The following is a 25775-nucleotide window of genomic DNA, read 5'->3' on the forward strand; positions in this document are numbered from 1 at the left end:
GAATACATTAATAATGTATTGATGAGATAACATGGACAAATATGAAATTAAGGTCTAATGAATTTTGGATTATTTGGCTTTTCAGCTCTCCCAGGATCTTTTTTTTTTTAAAAAAAATTTTATTGGGATTGTTTAGATACCATACAATTATCCAAAGATAACTGTACAATCAGTTGCCTCAGGCACCCTCATACAGCTGTGCATCCATCACCACACTTAATTTTTGTTCAATTTTTAGAAACTTTTCATTACTTAAGACAAGAAATAAAGTGAAAGATGAAAAATGAAAAAAGAACAAAAAAAAAAGGAAACTTGAATCCTCCCATATCCCTAACCAACCCCCCTCAATTGTTGACTCGTAGTGTTGGTATAGTACATTTGTTACTGTTTATGAAAGAATGTTGAAATACTACTAACTGTAGTATATAGTTTGCAATAGGTATATATTTCTTTCCTATATGCCTCTCTATTATTAACTTCTAGTTGTATTGTCATACATTTGTTGTGGTCCATGGAAGAGTTTTTTTTTTTTTTTTTTAAATTAAAATATATATATATTTTTGAGTTGCCAATAAATAATAAACTGATGTGAAGTTTGCATCTATGTTCTCCCCAAATTTTATAGATTTCTCATCATTCAAAGTAAGGTAATTGAACTTGAGTATACATTTAAACTAGACATAATAAGGACAGTAATTTTTTTTTTTTAAATTATACCATGATGTCAGCTTTATAAAAAGTGATATTTTTGAGGTTACTAATTTCATCTTCCTCAGGTTGTTGGCAACACTTCAGTCACCAGAGTTAGCTAAACCTGTGCTTCATTTTGACTCTCTTTGCTGTCCTCTTCTGATATGTCCTAGTACATTGCCATTGATCTCTCCTGACTCTCTTATCTTGTCCTTTTATGCATTGCAGTGGCTCATGGACTCCCTTTGCAAATATCCCAGTGTCAAGCTCTTAGCATCAGGGTTTGGCTGGCTCTTAGGTTTCCTTGTTATGTACTAACTCTGATCATTTTATCTTTTTTCTCTACTGTGTCCTGCTTTCTGCATTGAAGCTTTTCTCTCCTTTATTTATTCCTTCTACCCTCACTTTCCTTCTCTCCTCTTCTCATTTCAACTCTCTTTTGTTCTTTTATCTCCATTCCAGTCTACAATATGTGATGCATGACCTTCTAATCCTTTTTTTATTTCTTATTTTTGTCATATTTTAAATTATGCTTCTACTCATTTGTTAAAGTTCATTTGTGTATCACCAGGAAACTATATCATTTTGATGGGATGTAGAGAAATTCCTGATAGAACCACTGGAAAAAATATCATTCTCTGGAAATAATCTATTTTTCTGGTGCCTGAGATAAACAAAAAAAAATTAGTAAATTCCATTAACAAATATGATTCAGTTAAAAGGCAGCAACCACCAAAGGCTATTTTTTAAAAATTCCAAATGATTAGAAGCAGCTTAGAGAAAAACATGTATGCTGTTGCAGGATCTCTAACTTTTATTCTCCATCATAGGTAAGTTAGCCAACAGTGTTGCAATATTTTCTACAGAGGCATTTAAATTAAATATTTTAGTATTGATTTTACATTAAAACCTAAATCCTGCATTTGAATTTGCACAAGGATTAATTTTATTGGAAATATTTATCCACCTGAGCACACCTAAGGATTTTGCTGATTATGACATTACATTAAGTATCATAGGATAATAAGTATAATATTTTTCTTGCCCAACTCTAGTCACTTATTGTTAAAAAATAATTCAGTGAATTTCATTTAATCTCTCTGCTTAAAATAGGTTAGTATAATTCAGTTCAACTAAGGAGTTAGTGTCAAATGTTAACCTCTAGCAGGATGTCAATTTCTGTCCTTCCATGCATCCCTAAAAACAATGTAGTGGATATCTGTCAGTTTTGTTTGTCCAGCAAGCATTGCACACCACTCCTCCATCCCTTGTTTTGGTATCAGAAACACCTACTTGCTGTGGAAACTGCACGTTCACAATTCCATGAAGATGTGTTCAATCAAGTGTTCTCCTTTAGCCAAGTATCAACATTTAATACAAGCCAAGAAACCTGAATTCTCCCTGGCAGAAATTGGAACCCCAAGTGATACGACACAAATGGCAAAAGTAATTTTCTCCATGATGACTCTGTTCATTAACTTTTGCTGTCTAGATCCCTGTAGCCACATTAGGCTCTATTCTTCAGAGACTTGGTCCTTTTTGCCTATGAATCTATTAGCTAGCTTATATCTTTACGGTATGGGGGAGGGAGGTGGGTTACATCAGCTGGAGTTGGAGTCTGTTCCTTGCAACCGAAGAATTCTGCATTTGTAGTCTTTTGGCCTCTCTATTTGACGAGATTCTTTGATGTGGTGCCTGTGGTTCCTGTTGGTCAAATCCAACCAAAAGCCAGAGGACAAAGTGGTTAGGCAATGCAGTCCATAGAGATCAGCTTTCCTTTCCTGAAGAATGAAGGATTAGTCATGGTCTTCATATGGAGTCCTGCATACCTTTCCAAATCTTGCCACATATAGTACAAAGGTTCCAGAAGAGTAGGGGAAGTAATTCCATAATGTCTAGTTTCCTAGAGTGGCAAAAACTGCTTCAGCCAGGGTTGGTAGATAGTGACTCTGCTTGCCCCACTTTGCAGCAAAGAGGAGAGAGAGACCCCATGGAAGAGTTTTCTAATATTTGTACAGTTAATCATGGACATTGCCCACCATAGGATTCAGTTTTATATATTCCCATCTTTTGACCTCCAACTTCCCTTCTGGTGACATATATGACTCTGAGCTTCCCCTTTCCACCTCATTCATGCACCATTCAGCACTGTTAGTTATTCTCACATCTTGCTACCGACACCTCTGTTCATTTCCAAACATTTGAGTTCATACTAGTTGAACATTCTGCTCATACTAAGCAACCGCTCCCCATTCTTAAGCCTTGTCCTGTATTTTGGTACCTTATATTTCATGTCTGTGAGTTTACATATTATAATTAGTTCTTATCAGTGAGACCCTGCAATATTTGTCCTTATGTGTCTGGCTTATTTCACTCAGTATATTGCCCTTGAGGTTTTGTCATCAACCCATTTTTTAAGATGGTTTTGTTCACACCCCATACATTCCATCCTAAGTAAACAATCAATGGTTCTCTGTATGGTCACATATTTATGTGTTCACCACCTTCACCACTATCTATATAAGGGCATCTACATTTCTTCCACAAGGCAGGAGGGAGAGTCAAAGAAGGTAGAGAGGCAAAAGAAAGAGGAAAACAAATGACAGCTAGGAAGTAGCAAAAGGAAAAGTAACCTTAAATCAAAGTAGAGTAAAGAGTCAGACAACGCCACCAATGTCAAGTGTCTAACATGCCTCCCCTATCTCCCACTCTTATCTGCATTTACCTTGGTATATCGCCTTTGTTACATTAAAGGAAGCATAATACAATGATTCTGTTAGTTACAGCCTCTAGTTTACATTGATTGCATCCCTCCCCCAATGCCTCCCCATTTTTAACACCTTGCAAGGTTGATATTTGCTTGTTCTCCTTCGTAAAAGAACATATTTGTACATTTTATCACAATTGTTGAACACTCTAGATTTCACTAAGTTACACAGTCCCATTGATTATCTTTCTTCCTTTCTTCTGGTGTCTCGCATGCTCCCAACCTTCCTCTCTCAACCGTATTCATAATTATCTTTGTTCAGTGTATTTACATTGCTGTGCTACCATCTCCCAAAATTGTATTCCAAACCATGCACTCCTGTCTTCTCCTGTCACTCTGTAGTGCTCCCTTTAGTATTTCCTGTAGGGCGGGTGTCTTGTTCACAAAGTCTCTCATTGTCTGTTTGTCAGAAAATATTTTGAGCTCTCCCTCATATTTGAAGGACAGCTTTGCTGGATATAGGATTCTTGGTTGGCAGTTTTTCTCTTTCAGTATCTTAAATATATCACACCACTTCCTTCTTGCCTCCATGGTTTCTGCTGAGAGATCCGCACATAGTCTTATTAAGCTTCCTTTGTATGTGATGGATCGCTTTTCTCTTGCTGCTTTTAGGATTCTCTCTTTGTCTTTGACATTTGATTATCTGATTATTAAGTGTCTTGGCGTAGGCCTATTCATATCTCTTCTGTTTGGAGTACGCTGCGCTTCTTAGAGCTGTAAGTTTATGTTTTTCATAAGAGATGGGAAATTGTCATTGATTATTTCCTCTATTATTGCCTCTTCCCCTTTTCCCTTCTCTTCTCCTTCTAGGACACCAATGATACGTACATTCTTGTACTTTGTTTCATCCTTAAGTTCCCAGAGACATTGCTCATATTTTTTCGTTCTTTTCTCCATGTGCTCCTTTGCGTGTAGGCTTTCAGGTGTTTTTTTTCTCCAGTTCTTGAGTGTTTTCTTCTGCCTCTTGAGATCTGCTGTTGTATGTTTCTATTGTGTCTTTTGTCTCCTGTGTTGTGACTTTCATTTCCATAGATTCTACTAGTTGTTTTTTTGAACTTTCGATTTCTGCCTTATGTATGCCCAGTGTTTTCTTTACAACCTCTATCTCTTTTGTGAAATATTCTCTAAACTTTTTGAATTGATTTAGCATTAGTTGTTTAAATTCCTGTATCTCAGTTGAAGTGTACGTTTGTTCCTTTGACTGGGCCATAGCTTCATTTTTCTTAGTGTAGTTTGTAGTTTTCTGTTGCCTAGGCATCCGACCTCCTAGGCCATCCCAGTCAGGTTTTCCCAGATGAGAACAGGCTCAGGTCACAGAAGGAAGAAATATTCGGTGTCTGGTTTCCCTGATTGTTTTTCTTAGAGGATTGATACACCTGTCCTTTTCTGCCTGGCAGGTGCACCTGTCAGCCTGTCAATGGCTGGTGTAAGAGGGTGTGGCCTGTGGCTCTCTTCCCCCAGGCTTTGGGGTCTGGTTCTGGAAAGGCAGGCAGTAGAGCTGGGCCCTCTCTTTCCTCTTGGGAAGCTATGCCCCCTCCAGAGAGGCCACTGCATATCAATAAGTTCTTTGTTTCTCTGACTCTGCTTATCAAAGTGTTTTGATTTTAAAATGGCTGAGGCTGTCTTTATTGCAAGGTGCTGCGGGCTGAAAATGGCTGAGGTTTTCTCCACAGAGACAGAAAGGGGCAGAAAAGCTCCCAGCCAGAGATAGCACCCGATCCTCTGGGCTCCCCGTCCTGAGACAGATATGTCCCCCGACTCTCCCAAGGTTGGTTGTCACCAAAAGCCTCTGTCTGCTTGTTGAGGATTCGCTGTCTGTATTGAGCAGTTAATATTAAAACCCCAGTTGGAGCTGGGCTGAGAGAGTGTGCCTCTCTAGCACCATGAGGCTTCCATGAGGGAGGGACACCCAGCTCTTGGCTCTCAGTGCAGGTCCTCAGTTTTACTTACAGATTTTATGCTGCGATCTCAGGCATTCCTCCCAATTCAGGTTGGTGGATAATGAGTGGACAGTCACGTTTGTCTCCCTGCTGTTATTCCAGGTTATTTACTAGTTTTTTTTTTCATTTATGGATTGTTCCAGGGGGGACTAACAGTCTTCAACTCCTCTCTATGCTGCCATCTTAGCTCCTCTCTCCCCCAGGATCTTGATTTGGAAAGGGGTAAGAGGGAGGCTCTGTTAGCTCTTTTTATTTAGGTGAGGTCTAGTGTTCAGTCTTCTCCATTATGTTGGCCTTGATTCTTTTCATTCTTTCCAAGAATGTCTATTGAGCACTACGTGACAAGTTTGGGAGATGCAGCAGTGAGCAAAACAGACAAGTGCTAAGGCAGAAGTGAAGATAAATGCTTTGGAAGAATAGGGAGTGCTGGGAATTGTTGGCAATTTGGGGTCATATGTAATTTAGGTAGCTTCCAGGATAGACTTTGCAGTAGGTAACATTTGAGTAAAGACTTCAAGTTGGTGAGAAGTGAGCTATGTGGATATCTGACATCTGGGAAGGAGCATTCTCAGTGCAAGATTTAAAAAAAAAGCAGAGGCCCTGAACAGGAGCATGTTTGAGCAATAGCACATTTGAGGAACTGTGTGGCTGGAATGAAATGAATGAGGAGAAAAGTAGTAGGAGATGAGGTCAGAGAGGTGGGGGCAGGAAGCCAGATCATATAGAATCTTATAGATTAGCAAGGCCATCAGTTCTATTCTGAGAGAAATGGGAAGCGGGGAGAGTGATGTGAGTTGACATACATTTTAGAATGGTCATTTTGGCCAGTGTTTTAAGAATAGATCGAAGGGATTAAAGAGCAAAAACAGGGGACCAGTAAGGAGGCTATTGCAGTTGTACAAATGAGAAAGAAAGAAAGTGGGCATTGATCAGGATGATAGCGGTGAAGGTGTGTGAGAAGAGGTTCAATTGTGGCCATACATATCTATGAGTTGGCTTAGAGAGAGAGGCCACATCTAAGCAACAAAAGAGGTTCTTTTTTTTGGGGAGGGGTGACTCTTAGGCATGATTATAAGTAGGCTTAGCTTCTCCTTTGTGGGAATAGTTTTGCTAAGGGTAAGCCCCAAAATCAAGGGCTTGACTTCTTAAATCGGTAGTCCCCAGTGTTTGCGAAAATATCAGGAATTCCCCAGGTGGGGTAGTTTAATATTTCCACAGTTTTCCTCAGTCCCTCAAGAGGACTTTGCAAATACTTTTCTATTCTCTGCCCAGATTACTCTGGGATGTATTGGGGCATCACTCTAACCTGTACAAACCAACCAGATCTCACTCCCTGTTCAAGGTTCCCAGTAATTAATGGTGTTCGAATAAACTGACGATACAAGTTAAATTAGATAGTGTACTGCAGAAAATATAAATTTTGCACCAAATTAACCTCTCTTCCTTTGGTCTCACACAGAAGTTGAAGTTTTAAAACACTGTCAATATCGTTCTTTACCTTTTAGTCTGATTTGCCTTAGTCCTAACCAGATCAGCTTCACTCATATTTCTGATTGAAGTCTGATCTCTTTTTCAGCTTTTTTAACCATTGCTCTGTGGGGTAATGCTGACTTTCATGGCTGCAGAACTCTAGCTCTGAGTCCCAGGTGTCACACAGATACCCAAAATTCCAGGGACTGACCAGGTTTTATACAAGGACTCAGCATCTCAGAATTTAGAAATAGCCATTACAGCTCAGGAATAGATGTAACTGCTGTAAGAGCTTATGATCTAGGAAACTTTATAATATGCATTCCCCTGGTAACCTATGTTCTCAAATTCAATTCTCAGAGTTTGCACATTGTGTTTAGCCCATATTAGTGAGGCGTTGTAGTATTAGTCTTTTCATTTCTGATTTATTTCACTCAACATACTGTCCTCAAAGTTCATTCACCTCATTGCATGTCTCACAACGATTGTGGCTATATTGTAAAGGTAAAGTTGGCAGGGTTACTTGATGTCTTGGATTTGTGCCTTGTGGGAAAGAGATGCATCAAGGATAACTCCAGAGTTTTTGGCCAGAACTATTGGAGAATATTATTGTCGTTTACTGAGATGGGTAAGACTGAGGGAGGAACAGATTGGGGAAAAGGGAAAGGTTTTAGTCTTGTTAATTTGAGAACCTCTTGTATATTTAAGTGGAGGGATGAAGTACGAAGTTGGATAAATGAGTCTGAATTTCTGAGGAGAAATCCAGGCTAGAGATAAAAATTGGGGTATTATGAGTCTATAGATGGTATATAAACTGATCAAGATCACCAGTGGAGTGAACATAGATTTATTAAAAAAAAGAGTCCAAGGTTGGAGCTTTTGAGAATGCGTTGTTAAAAAGGGAGAACAGGTGGATCCAGCAAAGCAGATTGAGAAGGAACAGCCAGTGAGGTAAGAGGAAGTCTTATGCATTCTGAATAGCACCTAGCACTATAGCAGATGCTCAATAAATACTTGTTGAATGAGTGCTGGATTAAGAGAGCAACCAAGAAAAGTGGGTCCTGGAAGCCAAGTAAAGAATTTAAAAGAGGAGGGAGTTACCAGCTGTGTTAAATGCTACAGATCAGCTGACTAAGCTGAGATGGGAGTTTGAGCCTTTGGATTGGGTAGTGTGTCTGTCATTGGTGACCTGACAAGCATTTTTGGTGAAGTGGTGGAGATGAAAGCCTGATTAGGGTGGGTTCAAGAGAAAATACCAGGAGAGAGTTTTGCTGAAGAGATAAGAGAAGAAAAGTCATCTTGTATGCTCCTTTTGATCAATGGGACATATGTTGATGATTTCAAAAATGGAAATTGAGAATTTATGTAGACGTGGCTGAAGGAGTCCAAAGTGTTGATGTGATTTGGTGAAGAAAGTAAAGTGGAAAGACAGGTGTTACTTAGATTGAATTTTATACACATTTAAACTGGGGAAGTTATCAAAGCAAAAATCAAATACGAACAAAAACCAAACAATGGTTGATTCTAGTGAAAATTTCATTTTAATAAAGGCAAAGTGCTGCAGTTATAACCATGGTTTAGAGAGATGAAGATAAAATAAAAATGACTTACTATTTGTTAATAGAAATATTTAAAAATGGTACTCAAAAGGGTAAAGATCTATGATCCTAAAATGGAATTGAGTATCAGATAGTTGCTTTGAGACAGTTATATAATTCTTCTTCAGTGCTGCTTTGGTAAGATAGCAGAAAAACACGCCTCTGTGATCATAATAATGAGAGTAATGGTTAACACTTAAAGAATGCTTGTGATGTACCAGAAATTGATTTTGGCCTCTCATATACCTCATGCCCTTTTCTCTTGTGAGTTATTGTCATAACCATTAGAATATGATATGCAGGGAGCTTAGGTAACTTGTCCAGGGCCCCAGTGTGAGAGCTGGGGTACAAATCCAACTGTCTGCCCCAGGGCCTTTCTTTGAACTACTCCACTCCACTGCCTCCTTACATGCACATGGCGTTTCAAATTTTTAATAATTATATTTGTGCATTTTGTGTAAAGTTGCCATGTCTTAGCAGTGGATTGTTGTGTGTGGTAAATAAATTGGAGGTAAGGCCTTTTTCTAGAAGTTGATATATAATGTATTTACATTTCAGATATTGGTTTCTTTATTGAATAGCTCTGGGAAAAGAAAAAATTTGACTGGTATATTCCTCCAAGGATTTCTGTTAGACTGCTTGACAAATCTACATGTTTAAAAATGTTTGTTTAAAAAACATGGCAATTACATTTTTAAAAAGATACTATTTTAGGAGTGGTCATGATTTTGAATCAAATTATGAGTGAGTTTTACTCATAAATACAGATTTTACATATATTTATATGTATGCATTTATGTATTATATATGTATATATGTATGTGTGTATAATGTGTATAGAAGTTGATGTATTACTGTAATCCAACCTTACCTTCTTTACCACTTTTGTGATACCAATTTTGTGACTGACTATTGGTGAGAAATCGAGACAAGAATAACAAATGGCCCAAGAGTGGTTACATACTTTTTTTTTTCTCACTTGTATGAAATATTAAATCTCAGTCTGCTGTTCTTTTTTCAGCAAGCCTTCCTGGACATTTCGTTTTGAAATAAATCACATGTTCCCATTGGAACAATGTTCTAATTAGTTGGAATTTGGAGCCCCACTAAAGACTTCTATCCAATCATTTCCTTATTTCTTTGGTGTTTTACTGTCTTCCTGGAACTTTGCTAGCCAGTGGGCTATAAAAGCAAGTGAGGCTTGGTCTCTCCCTTTCTATGGGACTTAAGGTCTGGGAGAGAAAAAGAGATATAATATTTAAAATTTAGAACCTCAGTACTTTGGCAGAGTTGTGTTGGAAAAATGTCTAGCTGTGTTTCTAAAACATTAGCAATGATATAAGTTACCTTGGTGTGTGCTAAAATGCAGATTCCAGGTCCTAACCTAGACATAACTATTCATTAGTTTGTGGTTAGACCTAGGAATCCTACTGTTTAAAAAAGTTCCCCAGGTGATGTTGATAGAGACCTTCCATGAGCCACACTGAGAAATACCATGTTCTGTGAAGCACAGGGATTTAGGAAGACTTCATAGAGGAGGTAATTCTGAAAGTGGTGTATTGGTTTATAGAGCGTGGTGTCTGTGTGTGTGTATGGGGAGGTGAGGAAGGATAAGGAGGCAGAGAGGGACGGAGAAGGAAGGATGGGTGGGGAAGGTTTTGTGAGAGTAATGGAAGACTTGGGGGTGAGGCAGAGCATCTTGTCTTAAAACATAGATAAGACTAGTGGTATTTCATAATAGGAAAGATAAAATATATTTACCTATAATTTTAAAATAAAAAAGTTTTGCTCTAAGTCTCAGATAATCTAAATGTGCCATAAACTTTCATTACTAAGGACCCAAAGAGCCTCTAAACATACATCGGAAACCTAAAGGACAACTACACTGTATCATAAATCTCGACTCAAATTATTGTGCTAGCTAATTTTGCCCAACAAGGCTAATGTTACAGGGACTTTAGGCTTTGAATAGCCTATTCTTTTTTTTTTTTTTGCTGTTTGCTTTCTATTTCATTTGCTTTTTTTAAATTTAATTTTGTTGAGATATATTCATATACTATGCAGTCATATAAAGCGTACATTCAGTGGTTCACAGTACCATTATATAGTTGTGCGTTCATCACCAAAATTAATTTTTGAACATTTTCCTTACCACACACACAAAAATAATAAGAATAAAAATTAAAGCAAAAAAGAGCAATTAAAGTAAAAAAGAACACTGGGTGCTTTTTTTTTTTTGGCTCCCATTTTTCTACTCATCCATTCATACACTGGACAAAGGGGAGTGTGATCCATATGGCTTTCCCAATCTTATGGTCACCCCTCATGAGCTACATTTTTATACAATTGTCTTCAAGAATCAAGCGTTCTGGGTTGTAGTTTGATAGTTTCAGGTATTTACTGCTAGCTGTTCCTATTCATTAGAACCTAAAAAGGGTTGTCTATATTGTGCGTAAGAGTGCCCACCAGAGTGACCTCTCGGCTCCTTTTGGAATCTCTCTGCCACTGAAGCTTATTTCATTTCCTTTCACATCCCCTTTTTGGTCAAGAAGATGTTCTCCATCCCACAATGCCGGGTCTAGATTCCTCCCCGGGAGTCATGTTCCACGTTGCCAGGGAGATGTACTCCCCTGGATGTCAGATCCCACGGAGTGGGGAGGGCAGTGATTTCACCTGCCAAGTTGTGAATAGTCTATTTTTAAAAAGAGGCTTTAAAATAAAATTTGAATTGCTGACTTCTTTCTGTCTTGATAATTTTTCCTGGTATAAATGAGACTTTCAGAACTCCCTGGTTGATGTGATTATAGAGAAAGTACAGAGACCAGAGAACTAAAGAACAGGTAGAAAGTAGTGAGAATTGAGATTTAAGTCTTAATTATGCAGCATGAATCAAATATATGGGTTAGAAATAATCAGTTAAAATGAAGGGTTTACCTATGTACAATATATTTAGCAATTCACATTATTTAAAAATCTTTGGTTCACTCAGTCGGTATCTGTGAATCATAATGCTATTGCCTGCACCTAAGGTTCTTTCATTTGTTTTTAAATTGTGGTTAAGTTAGACTTATAAAGATGCCATGTACATGTGTATGTATATAATACTCTTAAAAAAATACCAAAAGTATGTCAGTACTTGATTTACTAATAGTACTATATGTGTTAAATGACTGTCATTTTTAGAGCATGTGTTCAATATGTTTTGAAGCAGAAACTTTATATTTTTAAAATGAGCATTTAAAAGGATAAAAGGTATGTTTTATCCTTTTACAGTTCTGCAGCACAATGAAAATTCTCTTTATCTGATTTTCTTTAAGGGTCTGAAGAGCCCTCCAGAGAACCTCAGTGATCTCGGTGCCATTGAGAGTCTCCGGGTCCCTGGGAAGGTATTGATCTACATCTGTGAGCCTGACTTTTCCCTTGCTTGAGAAAGTATTACTGTTTTTGGATCATATTTGATTCACAGATGCTTTTACTTCCCACAGGCACATGATTGTTATAATAAGCTAGGGAAATTTTTATAGTATGATAGCTTGGGGCTTGTTTCTATTTTCATTACTCATTGGGATATAATATGATTCATAATAGCAAGCAGGTAGGGCAAAATTGATAAATTTAGAGTTTATTATTATATAGAATTCTTAGCCTGAAAGCAGTTATTTATGTTAAACTTATTGATTTATCTGCTCTAATTTGGACAAATAAAATGAGATAATTAATATCCACTGTTATGCTCTTTTTTTTGGCTTTGAGCCGAAATCATGGTTAAGTATGTTTTTGTTGTGGAGTAGAGCTTTTGACTATAGCAGCTAAAACATAACCTATACTAAATTGTAGGTATTTTAGATTTTAGTCCCCTGACATTTATGTGAGCTTCTTAGTTTACAAATTTAATATATGTTATTTGAATGCTATCTGGCTTTCCCTCAGGATAATTATTATCTCTTGTTAAATAAATGAATCTCTGTTGCTTCTCACCCTGGAGCATTGTAGAGATCAAAGCCTGCATTTCTGAATGTCTGTTCTTGTGATTTTCAATTTGGGCATCATATTTGAAACTACTCTTTTCTGTGTCTGGAATCTTAATAATTAGGGGTTGTTTCTTTTGATTAGCAATCACAAGGTCTCTTGTCACACCGTAGTATCAGCTGCTTAAGAGGATGTTTTCCCATCTCTTTGAGGTGCCCAACCCCCTAAAGTGAATTTTGCATTTACTGCTTACCCTTTATTTTAGGCAGACCCCAAAATATTCTTTAAATATGATAAAATTCACACCAACCCTTTTTCATGAATGGTTCTGGCAAAAACTTAAGGAGACATTTTGAGTAGTTTTATATTATGACAATAAAGATTATTGATTGTGATAAATTGGGAACTAAGAGATAACTAACGATAAATCCTAATTGACAAATCATTCTTTGTTTCTTTAACTTAAGAAAAAAGATTATCATACATTAAGAATATGCTTTGAATTAGATTGCATTATATGTTTCAGAATCAGTGTAAAATTGATGTGTATGCCTCTTTTAAAAATACATGTATATGTTGTCTAAGAACTTTCTGTTGCCTTTAAACCATGAGCCTTAAGTTGTTTTTCCAGTTCTGGTAGGGTAGTAAAATTATTATGATTGCATTACACTGTCTTCTTACTGACTCCCCACCATCCCCATCAGTGATTATGTGTACTTTTTAGATGACCAACTCTGGGTAGAGAGGCCAGTCTAGGATCACCAGTTAACAATGTAAATGGTTCAGGTGAAGATTTAGCTTGCAGCATTGGTCTCATTGGCATACACTAAGAAGTTGAGTTAGTTAAATTGTAAAATAGTAAATTAGTATCAATGCTCTAAGCTTCAATTTAGCCTTATACTAAGAAAGCCTTACAACTCACTCAAAAATATAGATAGAATATAAAAAAGGTATTTTTGTTCTTCAGGAGTTGACTAACTTCTTTATCCTTCCTCCCTTCCTTCCTCCCTTCCTCCCTTTCTTCCTTCCTTCCTTCCCTCCCTTCCTCCCTCCTTCCTTCCTTCCTTCCTTCCTTTTTTTTGGCATAATGTCTTTCTAAGTTGGAACCAAGGGACTTGGGATTTCCTGGGGTTCTCTAGAAAGAAATAGGTTAGCTTGGGTTGTGTTATGCTAAAATGTTCTAGTATGAAGGCTAAGTACAAGGAAAATATTAGGATGGCTCTAATGAAATGGCTGTTTGTTTAGGTTGAAAAAGGTCTAATACTGGCAAATTTCAGTTGTTTCAACCACTGAAAAAGGGAGGCTAGTAAAGGGGAACTGCAGAAGGCCATGTAGATGTGTTTGATAAGCCAAGAAGTATTTGAGAAGTCTGTAAAGTCCAGGTAGGAAAAAACCTTAGGGATTCTCTGTTACAACTTTCACACTTTATAGATATGCCACTGTGTCCCACTTTAACAGGAGATGTGGGGTGATATGAGCAAATTGTAATCCATATACTGTAAATTTTGGATTTTTTTGTGGAGAAAATTGTATAGAAAAGTAGAAAAAAATAGAATTCTCTCCATTACTTGCTGGAGGAAAGGAAATTTTGAAACAGATTTCAATAATGTTAGCTTATATAGTTCAGAGCCAAGGTCTGTAGTACCCAAACTTTGCTACATATTAGAATCACTTATGCCCAGATTGTACCCCATTCCAATGAAATTACAGTGTTTGAGGTAGAGCCAGGCATGAATATTTTAAAAAGATTCCCAGGGGATTTCATTGTGCAGCCATGTTTGGGGACCAGTGGCCAAGGTTGAGGACATGATCACAAGAATGGAGAAAGGAGAAATATATGAACTATTCTAGAAAAATATTTTTGGAAGTTTGTCAACAATTTTTGTGGAAAAGAAGGAGAATGAAGTGTTAGAAAATTCCATTCCTGGGATATAGATTCTGTAATATTTCAGATTAATAGGATTCTCTTGAAAAGGTGAGGATGTAAGAAATTAATCTAGATAGTATTTACTGATTACAATTGTTATCCACTTAAAGAAGTTTATACTTTTTTATTTAAGTGATGGTTTTTCAATTAATTTAATTGGCTACAAGAATTATGAAGAATTAAGACCAAGATTTATTATGCTGAATAATAATCAAAATCAATATAATCAAAAAATCACTATAACAATAATAAACATGGCCATTATAGAACTTAGTAGGACTGTGTTTGAGAGTATTTGTTGAAACCTGATTAAAAAATAAAATATTTAGACCCTTATAAAGCTACATCCAGATTTTAAACACTTTCCCCAGTGCTTCCATAATTTTATTTTATGCACCTTAAAAAGAGTACAAACACTATATATTTTTAAGAATTTTTACTGAAATACTGCCTCCTGATAATGTTTTTCTTTGAAGATTACTTTTTTAAAAAACCTTGATTTAACTAACTCATAAATATAAATAGGACTCATCTACATGTACTATTACATGACTGGTTTAGCTATGTCTTTTGCTTTTTTCATGAAAGAAAAATACAGAGTGAGGGGACAAAAGAAATTATGCAGTCAAAAACTAAGAACATATTTGTCTAAATATAAGAAGTTATTTTTATTTTTATACTTCATTTGTTCCACCAGTATTTTATTGAGTACCTGCCTACTTTCTGGGGAGAGTATTTTCTATAGTTTAAAATGCTTCTGTGAAACAAGATAAATGGATTTGACTTGGCATTTTAAGAGTCCATAGAAAGAATCCTAAAACCACACACTAACTCCAGAGCTTCAGCAACATGTGTGCAGAGGGTATTGGAAAAGAGTGAAGACAAATAGGTTCAACTATTGACTTAAACATTCAGCTCATTAAAGCAATTAAAGTCATTTTAATTGCTTTTGTGCCTGCTTCCTCATCTGTGGAAAGAAACTGGATTCGGTGTTCCTTCAGAGCCATTTGAGCTCCAATATTTTAAATTTTCTTTTATTTATAGGATAGAAATGATAGGACATATGTATTCAAAAAATGTACTGTGCAATTTTTAGAAGATGAGTCTATTGGTATCTGCATTAGACAGGAATAGTATTGAGATTTATAACCATGAGACTTTTAGCATCAGTGATTGTGATAAAAACTTTCCATTTAAGATAATTTATCATTCAGGATAGTCATCTTCTGCAGGTGGTACTAACCTATAAAATCATGTAGGTTTTTTCTTAGGTGTTCATGGCTAACAATGTTTATTTAGCTATATTCTTTTTAACGATTAATGAAATTTTGCTTCTTGTGGCTTCAGATGCTTGGAAGTATAAATCATAAAGGATCATTTATGCAGCTCATTTGGCAAACATTTATTGAGCCAGGCAGTTACTAAGTATTGAAGATCCAAAGAGGCCTATGATTCTGTTACTGCCTCTTTGGAGCTCTTAAGTGAGGGAGACAAGCAAAAATAAATAATAATTGCTGAATCGTATAAGTACAATAGAAATCTATACTAAGGTATGTACATAAGGTAGGATAGTGGTATAACAGCCAGGGAAATGAATCAGTCTGCCTAGAGGATTAGAAGTAGGTAGAAATGACTGCTGAGTCTTCTAGAATGGGTGATGATTTTGTTTTAGAAGTATAACTAGTGCACAAGGTGGACTGTTGGGTGGAAAGTCTAACAAAGATGCTGTATTAAGAGCAGAACATGAGAGTTAGGAACTGAAGACAGGTAAGTTGGAGAGAGATTTTAAAAGCAGAATATAACACTGAGGATTTTATTGAATTTTTAAGAAAGACTGAGGTTTTTTAGCTTAGGTACTAGAATTGAATGTAATATAGTGTTGTTATGTTTTCTCTTAGGATAGATAGTATTCCTCCCTTTAGGGAGAGTATCTGATTTTTCTCTGTATATCCCAACTTGTGATATGTCTTTTCACCAGCATTAACCTCTGAGTGGTCAGGCATGTGGCTAACAGCATAATGTTTTCACTAAAATTGAGAAATATTTTACATAGCTTTTTGTTTTAAGTTATGGTTTATCTGTTCATAGAAATAAATTTAGAAAAATAGTTGTTAAAATGTAACTTTATTGAATATGAGAAATAAAAATATTTCACAGGGTATCAAATATGAAAGTTCTGTGTCTTAATTTTGTAATTTTAGTGCATGTTAATAACTCAATGAATTCCTGTGAATAAAATATAAAATCCGTTTTTATTCATGATCTCTTTCTTTAAAAATATGTGCATGTTTGGAATACTGTTGTTGTGCAGAAAGTGATTAGAATACATGATTTTTGTCACTAACGTATGTTGTAAAGCTGGGTTACAATAATGACATTAACAGTCTTCTAAAATCTATCTATAAATCATTTTACTGGAACTGCCTTTCAAATTGTGACCTCACCAATATTCCACTAGATGGCACTGAAAGCTTGAAGAAAAAGTGTAGGATTTAAAAGCTGTTTTGTTTAAAACACATGTATACACACAAACACACAAACTGATGAACCAGCTGTCTTTGATGGATTATTATTGTTTTTCTAGTGGGATTTTAAGAAAATGTGCCATTTCCCCATGTAATCAGACATCCGGCAATTCATTAAAACTTATGTGGTGTATGTATGGTTTTAGGTTAGCTGTTGTCTTGAAATAGGTTTTGAATCTTACTTAGTTTGGAAACAAACTAAACCTATTTCTGCTCAGTGATTTATGACTTTTATAAAACTGACCGAATATTGAAAACTTCATGTTTTTGTTCTTCCTTTTAGATTTTGGTGGTGAAACTTTTTTTTTTTTTTTTGGTTTTCATTTGGAGCTTTAATGTAAAGGAAACTACTAAGACTTTGATTTCCATCTTTAGAATTATTATAACAGAATAGCTTTTTTATATTGACTGATGAAATTCAAACAGCAAAGCAGAAACTTTCGATAAGATTTGTCTAGCAAACCTGAATTCATGCTTTACAAGAGCAAAATTTCTTCCCTTTCTCCCACCTCCCCTTGTCCCAAACACAGTGTTTTCTGTCATCCAGGTTATTAGTTAAGTACAGAAATAGGAGTTGATTTGAATTCCATTGTTAATTCTACTATAAATTTTCTGAGGCATTTTGAAACTTGACCTGTGAAACGAAGATTTGGTACTCATCTTTTTGTTTGAGTAAAAACCTACTACTTAAGATTGTGAGTTTCTTCTAAGGTGTCCTGTGGGTTTAAAAATTAGGTTAACTTACATTTCAAAATTAAAGAGAATGTTGAGTTGAAGAATGGTAAGAAGTGCTAGACTTCATAATTAACTTTCCATATTAATAAAGGTGGATAGATTTGAAAGTCCTAAACTTGGCCTGGCATTTTTAATTAGTGTGGCATTTAAGATAATTTGAAAGTAGTGATTAAATGTAAAATTTGTAGTCTCTTTTTTCTCTGCTTAAACTTGAATATGTTTCCTTGAGAGATAAACTCGTAAGTGGGAAAATGCTTTGTAAAGTTATAGCCTTGTTCCTTAGAAACCATACTGACAATGTTTTAACACCTTATACTTGAGGGTTCAGATTGTTTTTATAGACTTGAATTCCCAGTCTCATAAAACCTTTTGTTTTTATTTTGATAGCAAAAGTGTGGCTCCACTAAAAATCAAAGAGGATGACTTAAATTTCTATTATGATTATTTTTCTTCATTTTTTAAATGTTACATTTATGATGTGCATTTTATGTCTATGCTCACATAGCTTTAACTCAGAGATGAGATCAAAATAGAAAAATAGGTTAGGTATTATTATAAGCAGCCTTACAGTATATTGTGACTGTTGGAAGAAACAGCCTTTAAAATATTAAATAACTTTTTTTATTGTCTACCACTTTCTTAAAATAATCCTGCTTGGTTTATTATGTTAAAATATTGAATATTTTTGCTTACTTTTTGATATGAGATATGGCACAGTGATACGTGTTAAGGAACTATTTTCAGTAAAGGAAAAACACAGCTCTAATGTATAAAAATATATCTGAATTGCTGTATTTTATTGCCTCCTGGTGTAAGTGCAGACTCTCCCCCCTGATGTTTTTCTACCCTGCTGGGAACCACCCTCTCTAGCTTGAACCTGTCATATGCTTTCCCACTGTACTGTTTTTGCTCATGTTTTGCTTTGCATTTGTAGCCCTACTTGCCCAATTTTTCAAAATTGAAATTCTACTTATTCTCATGTTCTCCAAATTCCACCTTTTCCATTAGATGTGATCTCACCATTCTTGGATGCCTTTCATTTTCTTTATACTTCCCTTGTTGTTCTGCTTTGCCTTGTCATTGTTTACTTATTCATCTGACCCGTCTTGTTACTTGAGCAGCTATTTAAGAGGAGGGCTCTATTTGACTCATCTTTGTTCCTGTATCACCTAGTATGGGACAGTTTCACATATTGGGTATTAAAAGCATTGTTAAATTGAAATATGTTGATTTAGGGAAAGGTGAGAAAGTAGAGCTTTGAAAGTAAGCAGGTTATTTCTTACTATATGGGAGAGAGATTTGATTTGTTCATTTTTGCCTTTTGTGCTTTGTTTTTTTTTCCCTTTTGCAATTAAATTCATTAATTGTGTTTTTTCTTCAGCTTTAACTCTGGGGTAGTGATGATGTCCCTTTCCTTTATTTTAGGTACAGTTGTATCACCTTTGAGATTTAGTTGTTGACACTGATGAGGTCCACAATTTAAAAAAATTATGAAAATCAAATCTTTTTTTGTTTTATTTTTGAAAATAAAAATAGTAATCTATAACCCCCAAACTTAGTTTAAAAATCTAATACTATTATAACTTTCTTTCTTAAATCTCATGTTTTGGTATGGTATAAGGAGTTTCATTTGATATTCTTTCTCTCTGAATTTGCCCTTAAAGTTTTTTTGTCGGTAGTGTTTTGTTCATTTTGTTTATGTGAAATTTTGTCTGTATTTATCGATCGTATTGCCACATTGGTTTTAAATGAATAATTATATATTTTGTTTATCTCTAATCTTAAATCAACTTTTGTAATGGCAAATTTACTGTTATTTCTGGAAGAAAGGAGCCTTTTATTAAGAGTTTGTGGAAAATTTTTATTATTAAAACAAACACGCTGTCTTTTCTTTTCGTATTGCTTTTTTTTTTCTTATTGCTCTTATATTCCTTTTCTTATACAGTTGATGGTGTAAATTAATTTTCATTTCAATAAATTAATATTTGCCATGTGCTTTGGCAGTGCAGAGCATAATTATGGGGAGTAAGGAGGAATAATTATGGGGAGAAGTATGTAATCTAGTTGAGAAGGCAGCAGTAACAATGATGAAACATTTAGAGAATGATTAGTAGAAGCAAAGTTTTACAGACTGAAGTGCAGTAGGATGAGAAGGAACACAGTTATCTGGATTCTATTCAGAATGGATTTTGTCTGAATGAGTTAAGATGCATATTTTCACATAGGAATCTCCAATTTGTCTAAAAGGAGAGAATATTTTATAAGAATAGAATTCTATTTGGGTATTTGTTTTGAATTTATTTGAATTCCACTTTGTGTGCTATTTACCTTTTCTTGCCTTTCTAAAGGTTTTATCCCTCTCTTTAGTCCAGTTTTTACATTTAGAGTATGGAGTGTTAGATGTCACTTCTTTGAAATTATGTGGGTCTGCCTGCCCTCTTGATATAATTGCTTAGTTCTCTGGGGAAGGAATGGCATTTTTTTTTTTTTTTTACAGATTCGTCACATATGAGATATTTGTAAATGAAATCATGTTTTCCTTTTGGCATTCTTATGAATATTTGTTTCACTGTCATTTTGAGAGTGTGTGTGCCCCTGTGTGTAATAGTTACTTCCTTTACAGGTGAAGAAAGCTAAGCACAAAGAGACCAAGTTGACCATGGAGAGTAGCAGAGTTTCGACTAGAACCAAAATGTTTTTACCTTCAGATCAATTAGGTAGTATGTGGAGAACTTCAGCATAGTGCTGTATCCTTTGGCTGTTATTTAACAAAAACAGTGCTCACTTACTGCTGTCTGGATTTTTGGCTTCGTTCCAGACTTGATGTGTTTCAATCTTAGCAATTTTTGTAATCTTCAGGGTTTTTTTTTTTTTTTTTTTTTTTTGGACATTATCAGCTGCATTTATTTGCCAGTGGTGCTAGGAAACTTCTAGGGAGGTAACGGTGCCATATTCTCTCTAAATTTGGGACATATTCCCTTCCTAAGTTTACAGCATTTTGAAGCTGGCATTTTAAATATCTGTGGGCTTTTAGGGAGGGAGATTGCAAATAGTTTCTCATCTCCTTTCTCATTTTGTGTTGCACTGTCATTTTAAATGCCCTTTTAGCCTCTGGGAGGTTTCCTTTGAATAGGCTAGTTGCGAGCCCTTCCACCAGTGTGTGGGGTTAACCCAAGTTTGTGCCTCAGTGCTGCTGTCCAAGGTGCTGCAGGAATTCGTGTGCTCTAGATAATACAGGGAGGCATAACCCACTGTTAAGGTGCCGGATTTCTTAATGTAGTCATAGTATCTCATTGTATTCTGAATTGGTAATGGACAGATCTTTGGGCTTTTTTATTCATGTGTTTTATGAGTTTTTTTATTTGGGTACAAAAATGTTTCCATGTAGTTTTGATCATGCCAGTTTTGATTTTTTGTGGCTTTGCCTTTTTAAAAGTTATTGGAATTTTATATTTAAGCCCTTAACTATTCTCTTGAATTTCAAATTTATTTTCTATTACTTTCTTTTTTTATTTTTTATTTCTATTACTTTCTTTTAGCTCAAATCCGCTAGTAGGGGATAATTTTATAGTTAATAATCCTACATATTTTAAAGTTAAGTTGAGCTCTAAAAGATATCCAGGCTAAGTTCTTTTTATAAATGAAAAACATACGCTGCAATCAAGTGATGTAGAATATCTGCACTTGGAAAATAATATCCTTTAATTGATCATATAATTTTTTTTGTATTTAGTGATGATTCATTAATGATTTTTTAGGTATTATTTTAATAACTGTAAAATTATTCTTAAATACTAAGAAGTTTTTCTTTTCTTTTTGAGTACTTACATGTATTTGAGGTTAATTTGAATAAAAAACAAAGGCTAATTGGTTATATGTTATAAGAGTCTTGAATAACTTGTGTGGCAGGGAAGTAGGTACCTGAATTACTGAAATTTTCCAGTTAACTCAAGGTTTATCCATTTATGTAGTAAAATTGCATATGAAAAGGACACTCTCATAAGGGGTAGGGATCCATCTCTCAAGTTCATTTTAGTTGTATAAATCTACGAAGCCCCGTTCTATACCCTTAGAAATAAAGTGTTTTGTCAAATACAGAGCTTTAGGTTCAAATCAGATAAATAACCGTGACATCAGTACACCTTGAATAAAGCTTCATAGAAGTACGGAGTTAAACTTGTGAACATGTTCTGGAGTCAGTGTTTCTTAGCTGAGCACCTAGATGTTCACCAGAAGGTAGGATGTCTTGTTCTTGCTGCTCAGGGTTCTAATGCTGATTGTGACCCAGAGCTCGCTGAGGTGTCCACTTGTCATCTGTGGTAAGACAGATTTGAGAGTATTATTGAATGATGAAAATGTGTATTTATATAGTATATATGTATGATTGGTATTAGGTAGTCACTTTCTGTTTTTTTTAATTATTTTATTTTATTTTTTTTTAGTTTACCCTCTCAACCTCCTTGTCATACAAGGAATTGAGAATAAAATGTAAATCTCTGAAATGCCTATTTTTTTCTCCAGTAGATGAGTAGCTTTTAGTATTTAGCTATTTCCTAAGTTTCCATGAACTTTTCTGCTTTCTTTATCATCAGTTTCTTTCCTCTGTCAGAATTGTTCACAGGAGATATGTAATTGTTAAGACAGATGATCATTTATTTTCATGCAAATGGAATTCTAACAGCTACAAGTACTATAATCATGCCTTCTTCTTTTTTTTTCTTTTAAAGGAGGAATTCAGGGAACTTCGAGAACAGCCAAGTGACCCTCAAGCTGAACAAGAACTAATTAATAGTATTGAACAAGTATATTTTTCTATGGACTCATTTGATATTGTTAAATATGAGCTAGAGGTAAAAATAAAATTCTCATTAAAATATATCTGAAGCCTGTTTTGTTCAGTGATTGAATTTTCTGGGTGAGATTTGAATGCTTTTTTAGGGGCATTTATTTTTTTGTTACCAGAAACTTGTCTCTGATTACCATATTGTGATTAAATGAACTGTCAGCATTGTTTAAAGACAAAATTATTTTTAAAAATGTAAAATTAAGTACAACTGTAGAATTTTGGTTAGAAAAATGTTTCCATACTTTTAATTTTCAACTGTTAGCATCCAATGTTTGTATGCTGCTTCTCTCTTATTTTATATTTGCTGAATATGTTTAAAAAAGTTCTGAGACTTTTAATCACGAATGTCTATTTACATAATTGTTTAGTCATGATAAAAACTCTTATGCCATAATGTTTATAGCACTGGCATTTAAAATTTATAGGAACTTAAAGTCAGAATAGTAAAATTCAGTTTTAGACAAAACCTTTAGACCCCCACTCATTCCACAGTTTCATCAGTCACTTGACTGAGACCTTGAGTCCACTTTCCCATTTATACAATATGCATCTTCATACCCTATTAGCCTTGAAAGCTAATATAATCCAGAGTGTAGTTCCAACAACTGTCACTATCACATGTGGTACGTAGGTATCATTCATAACCTTACTGTGGGGAAATGTATTTTATGTTCTGTTGTAGAACTGTTGGCTGGTGGTGTGGGGGTTTAGGCTTAGAGACTTCTTTCACATTCTCCTGTCACAGGTCATAGAAGCAGTGTCAGGAGTCCCCATGGTACTGGAGTTTCCCTGGGATGGGGACAGCAGCAGTGGAGGAAGACGCAAGACTCAGAGAGGGATGGAACTTATCACTAGAGGGTTGTGTAATAAAGACCTGTAAGCTTTTGTGTTGGGGGTGTAGTGGGGGAGGTTGGTAAGGCAGAAAGATTGGAAGGGAATAGAATATGACAGTGTTTTGTTCATAAGTCAGATGGGTCCAGGTAGATGATACCTGATAAAACTATTTATTTTTTGCTCTTCATTTGTGGATTTTTTTTTTTTCTGTAGAAGCTTCCTCCTGTGCTCAATTTGCAAGAATTAGAGGAGTACAGAGACAAATTGAAACAACAGCAAGCTGCAGTAAGTAACAAAACACATTTCTTTCTGACAGAACTGTAAATGAAACATAACAGATATATTGTTTGAAGATTTTATAGTTTTAACTTATATATAAACATAAACAACTCCTGTTCTTTAAAATGACTTTGACTCAGTCAGTTTCCCTCATTACTCTGATAGAATTGCTTCTAGAACTTGGAGTTCTTTCTCTGGAATCCTAAAGGTGAATAAAGAACATTGAACTGATTTTCAGATTAGTACTTTTAGGCTTGTTGTCAGGCATGTACTGCTTCCCCACCTATAATTTTGTGATGGAGTAATCTTATCTCAGATTAAAGGTCTCCACTTCTAGCTGAAATAGGTCCAAAGACAATATTGGGTTAAGAGTCAGGATATCTGAATTGTAGTCATTATTAATTGTGTGATATTGGGTAAGTCATTTCACCTTTCTTTTTTCTGTAAAATGATGGGTTAGGCCTACATTTTCTGTAATGCTGTAAAATTCTGTGATTCTACATTTTCCTCATTTTGACAGAACTGTATGTGTGAAAGCCAGATTTTACTGTAGAAGATTAATTAATGGTGTCATGTTGTTTTGTTAATTCTTTTTAAATGGAAGGAGCAATATTAATAAATCTATTTGAATTTAAGATATGATTTTGATTTATGAAAATTTAAAAATAATATATCTGATGAATAAAGGAAGATGTACTTTTCTTTTCTTTTATATTATACCCAGTGGCCTCGGTGGATAATGGGGTCTCCCGAGAGGTAACATTGGTAGTGTAGGAAAGGTTTAGGCAGGGGAGGGAACTTGAGCACTAGCGTATTGTGTGATAAAAATCTGTTGTGCCTTGAAAGATTAGATTGCAGAGGTAATAGCATCTTTTGACTTCTCTTGGCTCCAGTATCTTTAAATATATTTGTCTTGGCTCTTTGTACTTTATGTGGTAAACTTTTGGGAATAAGCCCCATCACAAGGGCCATATAACATAGTAACCTTTGGAATTTGATAAATCTGGATTTGAATTCAGTCTAGCTAATTGTGAGACTGTGGGTGAGTTCCTTCCCGTTAAGATTGCTCATTTGGAAAATGAGGAGAAATGTTACTCACCTCAATGGATTGTCTTAAGTACTAATTGAGATAATGTAGGAAAAGCACTTAATACAGTGCCTGGCACAGTGCAGACTAACAATAACTACGTAGTCTATTAAAAAAAAAACTCGGTTGATTAAAATTAGTTGGGTTTCTGTCTGTACACATCTATACAAATTCATACATCAAAATATATCGAAAGATTTCACTTTCTTTCTTTTGGCTCCTGTTTTGCTTTTTAAAATAAGAGGTTGGTAGTATCTTAAGCTCTTCCTAGACATTCCTGTGGAAACTTTGGAGTTCTTAAAATGATATTTAGGACTCATGTTGACATTTCTTCATTCATTGCAGTCTGTGAACTATTTAAAGTTTGATTTACTTAGCCTTAATGGAATCTCTCTTTCTAGTAAATGATAATGAGTCTATCTAGAAATTAATTCACATGATTTCAAAGTTGTTCAAAGCCGATTAAGGTAATATGAAAGAAAGGATTAATATAATATTTCAGTGTATCTGTAATGTTTGTTTTCAGTTTGCCTGGAGGAGGGGAGCCAACTGTGTTTCTTGAGGAAATATCCACTTAATAGCTTCTGTGTACCATGCTTCATGCTAGGCTTGGTACCTCCACAGGACAGTTTGGCAGGGCTGGAAATAAGATGTTCATGTTCAAAATCATTATAATTCTAACCTGTGTATAGTAACAGTATTTATGGAATTACCCAATAGAACCTTAGACATCTTCATAGCTTTCCAAACACATGTGCTTTCAACTTTTCAGAAACTGAGGGCCAAAGGACTGGTGCATCCTCTTATATGGTAGAAAGGCTATAAAGGGTATAAGAAATTTCTCTGTTTCTCAGAAATTGTCTCCAGAAATTCAGTTGATTTGAAATTTATTTGGCTTAACAAATTCATTTTTTAGAACAAATCTTACCTGTAAAGATTGGTTATACTTGGTACATGTTAGTTAAATCAGATAATGATACTCATTAACAGTAAGAATGATTATTTATTGAATTTGTATTATGACCAGGTACTGTATTAGTGCTTTATTAAATTTCATAGCCCAGGGAAATACATGTGGCTATAGAGTGCCAATATCTGCTGTATAAAT

The 25775-nt window shown here is 35.1% G+C and overlaps 1 protein-coding gene across 3 annotated transcripts in view; it reads left to right on the top strand.

Annotated features, from left to right (window-relative positions):
* The window catches only part of VPS50 (VPS50 subunit of EARP/GARPII complex), a 203689-nt gene that overhangs the window by 2661 nt on the left and 175253 nt on the right, over positions 1 to 25775 (top strand). For all 3 annotated transcript variants that reach the window (XM_037836677.1, XM_037836679.1, XM_037836678.1), the window contains exons 2-4: positions 11783 to 11851; positions 22349 to 22471; positions 23515 to 23586. In XM_037836677.1, the coding sequence (XP_037692605.1) occupies positions 11783 to 11851; positions 22349 to 22471; positions 23515 to 23586 (264 nt within the window). The remainder of the gene's footprint in view (positions 1 to 11782; positions 11852 to 22348; positions 22472 to 23514; positions 23587 to 25775) is intronic.

Source organism: Choloepus didactylus, chromosome 5, assembly GCF_015220235.1.
Source record: "Choloepus didactylus isolate mChoDid1 chromosome 5, mChoDid1.pri, whole genome shotgun sequence".
Lineage (NCBI taxonomy): Eukaryota > Metazoa > Chordata > Mammalia > Pilosa > Megalonychidae > Choloepus > Choloepus didactylus.